Source organism: Saimiri boliviensis, chromosome 12, assembly GCF_048565385.1.
Source record: "Saimiri boliviensis isolate mSaiBol1 chromosome 12, mSaiBol1.pri, whole genome shotgun sequence".
NCBI classification, from domain to species: Eukaryota; Metazoa; Chordata; class Mammalia; order Primates; family Cebidae; genus Saimiri; species Saimiri boliviensis.
The window spans coordinates 20,528,503-20,535,119 of record NC_133460.1 but is presented as its reverse complement, the minus strand read 5'-3'; the positions used below and the strand labels follow the sequence as shown (position 1 = coordinate 20,535,119).

The window sequence follows — 6,617 nt, the reverse complement described above, 5'->3', positions numbered from 1 at the left end:
AGGTAATCATCCCCAATACCTCTTATGTGGCAGGTATGACTCTTACAGAGGGAGAAACCAAGGCTGAGAAAAGCTAAGTCGCAGCCCCACGTCAGTCAGCAGACGACAGATTGCGGTCACACTCACGACAGAGTCTGACTCTAGAGCGGGCCTTTCCTGCCCGCTGTTGCTGCCTCCAGGAGCCCCTCTGATTCCAAGGGTGTGAACTACCCCTCCTTGCCCTTGAGCCCGGTCGAAGCCTGGGCTAGGAGCGGCTGTGGGCTCCTCCTCCTTCCCCCAGGCTGGCTCTTCAGGGGCGGAAGTCTGCCTGGCTTGCTCGCCTCTATAGCCCCTGGCACAAAGTAGGTGCCCGTGATGCCCCATTATTTCAGCTTCATTGGCTCATGGTCCCAATGAAGACAGGAGAGCCAGAGAGGCGAAACGACTCCCGGGGCCACCCATGCGTAGATCTTAGAGCCAGGCAAGAGCCAGGTCCCCTGGGTCCAGGGGCGCGCTCGGGGGTCCTTCTCGCCCGCGCTCCCCGCGCCCCCAGAGCTCGCGTCTGCAGGGCTGGGAGGAGGCGGCGGCGCAGCCGAGCCGGGCCGGGCGGGGCCGGGCACCGAGGCCTGGCAGGCTGGCCTGGGGCGCTTTCGTGCCTGCCAGGGAAAGGCTGGCGAGGAGGCTGGGGGCGGACGCAGGAAGGAAAGAAGCAACGGGGTATTTTTTGCGTTTTGACATGTTAAAAAGAAGTGCAGATTCGCTTCCCGGCGGCGGACGGGCAGCCTCTGCTTCGGTTGGGGACCGGCGTGGGGCGCGGGCTGGGGGTCGGGTGGGAGGCGGCCGCCGTGGGGACAGGGGAAACGCAGGGCGGGCCTGGAAGAGCTCCGCCCCAAGGGGCGCGGCCACCCCGGAGGCGGGCGCACGGCTGCTTCTCATTCATTGTCTTGACAAGAGCATCCTCAGCGGGCGAGTCCCCGGCTCCTCCAGCTCCTTCCTCCTCCTCCACCTCCGGCTTTTGGGGGTCACTGTCCTCTCTCGGCAGCAGGTGAGGCTGGGCCTGGGAGGCGCGGGTGGGCCGGGGCGAGGGCCACCTGTGGGGCGGCGCGCGCGTGGGAGCCGCGGGCTGCGGGGGCGCGCGGCTGTCACCTCGACCCGGCCAGCGCCGGGGCCAGGGAGCGGGCGCAGCAGCCCGCGGGGGTACGCTGCCTGGAGTGGGGGCTGCCGGGGCTCCAGAGCGCTCTGCCAAGACGAGGGCGAGGGACCACCGTGGCCAAGATGGAGGTGGGTGGCCGGGGGTCAGCACAGTGGCGAGGCCCCGAATCCCCCCCCCGGAATTGAGTCTCGAGGAAGGTGGGGACGGGGGCAGGGTGGGGTGAGTGGGGCAGCTGCCCTTGCCTTGGAGACAGGAAGGGGTTGAGAGCAAAACAAGAAAAGCCCAAGTTCCCCTTTCCGTGGTTTCCGGGCCTGGTACCTGCGGCGGGGGAGGAGGCAGGGTGGGGCGATGGCTTCCTGTCCCCCACCTCTGGTTCGGGGCTCCCCCCTCTCTAGACCCAGGCTGCCCCTCAAGACTTGGGTTCTTCACATATGCTCCTCACCGCTCTCTGGGCAGGCCGACCTAGCAGCCTCCGCGGGAATCCTGGGGTGGCCGGGGGTGCTGGAGCCCCCAGTGAGCAGGCGAAGCTGAGGCTAGGGGCAGAGGCTCTGGTCAGGGCACTCTCCAAGCGGCAGCAAAGATTCCTTCCCTGAGCAAGAAGGTGATGCAGCTGGCACAGGGTCGCCCCTGGAGTTCCTGGCTCGCCACCCAGACACTGGGGGAAATCATCCTAGCTGGACATCAGAGAGGTCGGAGTGGCCTCTCCCTTCCTGTGTGCAGTTCACATGGGGGTCGAGATGGCTCTTAAGAGCACCTGCTTTTCTGAGTGGAGGCGAGAGGCAGAGGTATGGGGAGGAGGAGATACTGGGACCTGAGCCATTGATGGCTTCTGGTGCCCAGAGACCTGCTGGGGAAGCCATCCTGCCGCCTCACTTTGCTCTGGCAGCCCCCACGCCACTTCCTCCTGTATCCAGCCCTGTGCCAGCAGGCAAGGGAGGCCAGCCCCTGCCCCTGCCTTTAGGAGGCACTCTGTGTGGGTGTGAGGGAGGTGGGCTCTGGACACGGTAACTAAGAGAGAACCCACCCTCAGAGCCATCTGGGCTGATGACGCCTGAGTCTGAACCATTAGGAAGGACGGGCTCTGCATCCGTCAGCCAGTCAGTCAACAAACATGCAGTGGGGGCAACACCATGCCGGGCTCTGCTGCAGAGGCCGAGGGTACAGATTTGAGAGGGTGGCTCAGAGTGGCCGGGGGCCAGGGAGAAAGGAGCTTACAGGTTAGACAGGAGGAGAGGTCGGCAAAGGGGAGCACGCATCAGCCACGGTAGGAAGCCTCTGGAGATGATGCTGGGACCTCAAAAGCCAGACTGAGGGGTGTTCTAGGGGAGGTGGGGGCCACTGGAAGATCAGAGCTGACCTGAAGGGAGAAACGCTCTTAACCTGTGTGCCCCCAGAATGAGCCGGCAGGTGGTCCGCTCCAGCAAGTTCCGCCACGTGTTTGGACAGCCGGCCAAGGCCGACCAGTGCTATGAGGATGTTCGCGTCTCACAGACCACCTGGGACAGTGGTTTCTGTGCCGTCAACCCTAAGTTCGTGGCCCTGATCTGTGAGGCCAGTGGGGGAGGGGCCTTCCTGGTGCTGCCTCTGGCCAAGGTGAGCCCCTGGGGCCCTGTGGGGAGCAGCTTCTCCACCCGACCCATGGCTCTGTGGAGGTCCTAATTAGGTGACTGTCACCAAGCCTTCTGGAGCCCATGTTGCCATCTAGAAAGCTGAGCTGGGCCCCAGGAGCCTCATGCTTCCTCCGGCTCCTCTGTGCTGTGGCTGTGTGGAAACTGACGCTCAGAAGGAGCCAACACAAGATGGGTCACGCCACTGACCAGGACTGCAGACAGTCCTGCAGACCCACAACCCACCCTCCAGAGCCTCAGCCTGGGGCTTTCTCTCCATGGAAACACCGAGAGGGCTGGGATGGGGTCTGGGGGCCCCGGCAGCATTCTCAGGGTTGGGAGGGACTCTGGCTCTGGGCCTGCCTGAGGAGGACCTAGCAACTCTGGCCCCCAGCTCGCAGGCAGAGATGATGCAAGAGGCGCTCTCCCCTCCCCCAGCCCTGCCCTCCCCTGGAGCCTGCTGTCCCCTCCACTGGCTGCCTGCTGCCCTGCACCCCCAGCACGCTCCTGTGCTCTTTGGGGGGTGAGACAGGAAGGGGAGATGGGCCCCAAGTTGTTGCCTTAAAAGGGCCGATGGAAGCAAAGAGAAGAGGAAGTGGTTGTCGGGGCGAGAGCTGGGCCCGAGCCCCGCACTGCCGTCACACAGGAAGCCCTGCTGAAGCAGCTGTCCCCGGAAGAAGCCATTTCCAAACCTCTGCTCTCGCCTGGGGCCGGTTATAACAGGCTCCCTGGCCCCTCTCCTTTGGGGAGGACCCAGCCCTGCAGCCCCACCACTCACACTTGCTCTCTGGGGAGCCAACTGTGCGCCCCTAGTCCCCATACACCTGTCCTGGCTCTAGGGCCACTTGGGCCCATGGAAGGCTTGCTCAGGGAAGCTGGGCGGGGTGCAAACCCTAAGGGCAGAGACAGACTGAGACAGAGACTGGTGGGAACTCTGCCAGGGTCTCCCATGGCCCACAACCTCCGCCATGTGTCAGCCCTCCTGGGGTTTGCCCAGGCCATTTTGGGACTAGGACAAGATAACAAACCCTTCCCACCCCAGGGCCTGGTCCAGCTCCCAGGGACCCCCCAGTCTAACTCTCTGGGCCTCTCTGAAGGAGGTGGGGGGAGGTTGGATTGAGTTTGGGAGGCAAAAGCAACTCCATCCAAGGCTCTGCTATGCCTTTAGACTGGACGTGTGGACAAGAACGTGCCCATGGTCTGTGGCCACACAGCCCCTGTGCTAGACATCGCCTGGTGCCCACACAATGATAACGTCATTGCCAGTGGCTCTGAGGACTGCACAGTCATGGTGAGTGATGGTGGGGACCCAGGGGCTGAGAGGGGGGCTCTAGGATGGGACCTGACATTTGGAGCCCCAAAGACTCACCGGCCTCTCCTCTGCAGGTGTGGGAGATCCCGGATGGGGGCCTGACACTGCCCCTGCGGGAGCCTGTCGTCACCCTGGAGGGCCACACCAAGCGTGTGGGCATTGTGGCCTGGCACCCCACAGCCCAGAATGTGCTGCTCAGTGCAGGTGCTGTGGGAGGGGCTGGGGGCGGCTGGTGACCTGCCGTGGGTGAGGGCAGGAGGCTTGTGGCTTCTGACACTGTGGGGAATGTGCAGGTTGTGACAACGTGATCATGGTGTGGGATGTGGGCACTGGGGCAGCCGTGCTGACACTGGGCCCAGATGTGCACCCGGACACGATCTACAGCGTGGACTGGAGCCGAGACGGAGGCCTCATCTGTACCTCCTGCCGCGACAAGCGCGTGCGCATCATTGAGCCCCGCAAAGGCACTGTCGTAGCTGTGAGTCGCCATGCACCCTGACCCTTGACCCTACAGCCTGGATCCTTCTTATCCACCATCAACCAGGCCCTTGGATGCTGCCCTCCCTCAACTCCAGCTGGGACTGGCCCCATAGGTGTGTATGGGTGCCCGACTTACCACCTTCCTTTCATTGCAGGAGAAGGATCGTCCCCACGAGGGGACCCGGCCAGTGCGTGCTGTGTTCGTGTCAGAGGGGAAGATCCTGACCACGGGCTTCAGCCGCATGAGTGAGCGGCAGGTGGCGCTGTGGGACACAGTGAGTGCCGGGGCAGGAAGCTGAGGGCCCCGGGACTGGGAATCAAGACTGGAGGTTTCATCCCTGCTCTGCCACTTGCCTTGCAGGATGGCCAGGGGCCTCAGTTTACCCAGGCGTGAGATGGGTGTTCCCACTGGTTGGTCGGGAGGGCCCTCACGGGTCACTTCCCAGGGAAAACCACCATCCCAGGGCCTGGCATGTTACCTCTCACCTGTGTCTACAGAAGCACCTGGAGGAGCCGCTGTCCCTGCAGGAGCTGGACACCAGTAGCGGTGTCCTGCTGCCCTTCTTTGACCCTGACACCAACATCGTCTACCTCTGTGGCAAGGTGGCCTCGTCGGGCGGGGTGGGGGTGGGAGGCGGGCAGGAAGGGCCTGGAGAGGGCCAGGGGAAGGGTCATCCACTGGTGTTGACCCTCCCTCCACACCCACCACCTGCAGGGTGACAGCTCTATCCGGTACTTTGAGATCACTTCCGAGGCTCCATTCCTGCACTATCTCTCCATGTTCAGTTCCAAGGAGTCCCAGCGGGGCATGGGCTACATGCCCAAACGTGGCCTGGAGGTGAACAAGTGTGAGATCGCCAGGTGACTGACCCTCGGTCCTGACCACAGCATGCTCCTTGGGCAGTCCCAAGCCCGCCCAACCAGGCTGTGGGCCCCGCTCACCTCCCCTTTCCCACAGGTTCTATAAGCTGCACGAGCGGAGGTGTGAGCCCATCGCCATGACAGTGCCTCGAAAGGTGACACTTCCCCGCCCCGTCCTGGGCTCTGGGCTGGGCACTGACTTCGCGACCTTGCTGGGGGGTGTCCTGGCATAAGCACTTTCCTCACCAGCCCTGGCCTTGCCCACAGTCGGACCTGTTCCAGGAGGACCTGTATCCACCCACTGCAGGGCCTGACCCTGCCCTCACAGCTGAGGAGTGGCTGGGGGGTCGGGATGCTGGGCCCCTCCTCATCTCCCTCAAGGATGGCTATGTGCCCCCGAAAAGCCGGGAGCTGAGGGTCAACCGGGGCCTGGACACCGGGCGCAGGAGGGCAGCACCAGAGGCCAGTGGCACTCCCAGCTCGGTGAGAGGGCTAGGGAGCCAGGGAATAAGGCAGGGAGGGTGGGGTGGGCCTGGCATTTGGGGCAGCTGAAACTCCCAACATCGGGAATCTTTGTGGGGCTGGGAGTGGGTAATCCTGAGGCCTCAGAAAACAGGTTTCAGATCGATAGGCCTTCAGGTTTCCAGGCAGCAACTGGCTGAGTGACAGAAGGGCCTGAGGCCTGGGGGGGCTGTTGGGATGGGGCTCAGGAGATGCCAGGGCAAGGGGAGCCAGGAAGGAGCTGGGCCTAACGCAGCATGGGGTCCCCAGGATGCTGTGTCCCGGCTGGAGGAGGAGATGCGGAAGCTCCAGGCCACAGTGCAGGAGCTACAGAAGCGCTTGGACGGGCTGGAGGAGACAGTCCAGGCCAAGTAGAGCCCCGCAGGGCCTTCAGCAGGGTCAGCCATTCACACCCGTCCACTCCTTCCCGACTCCCAGCCACGTGGCAGAGAAAAAAAATCATAATAAAATGGCTTTATTTTCTTGTATCTCCCAGACTCTAATGACTGGTCCTCTAGACGTGGGGTTTGCTGAACCGACTAGCCCTTGAGCTTCCTTTCCCTTTATTGTGCTGAGGGGACTAACCCATGGTAAAGGATGCGCGATGCCCCCTAACACCCTACAGCATGGGAACAGGGCCTTCGAGGGTGGAAACCAGCCACACTGATGTGGCCAGGAGACTGCTCTCCGATTCCCAGCTCCTTCTCAGAACTGACACAGCTGA

At 63.2% G+C, this 6,617-nt stretch overlaps 1 protein-coding gene across 1 annotated transcript; it reads left to right on the top strand.

Annotated features, from left to right (window-relative positions):
• Positions 1-890: 890 nt before the first annotated feature.
• Positions 891-6,381, top strand: CORO1A (coronin 1A). Its single transcript, XM_003930126.4, has 11 exons — positions 891-1,024; positions 2,527-2,725; positions 3,908-4,030; positions 4,126-4,255; positions 4,345-4,529; positions 4,687-4,806; positions 5,030-5,134; positions 5,247-5,392; positions 5,490-5,547; positions 5,660-5,875; positions 6,164-6,381. Exons 2-11 carry the CDS (start codon positions 2,528-2,530, stop codon positions 6,266-6,268), a joined length of 1,386 nt encoding a protein of 461 aa, XP_003930175.1. The 5' UTR covers positions 891-1,024; position 2,527; the 3' UTR covers positions 6,269-6,381.
• Positions 6,382-6,617: the final 236 nt, after the last annotated feature.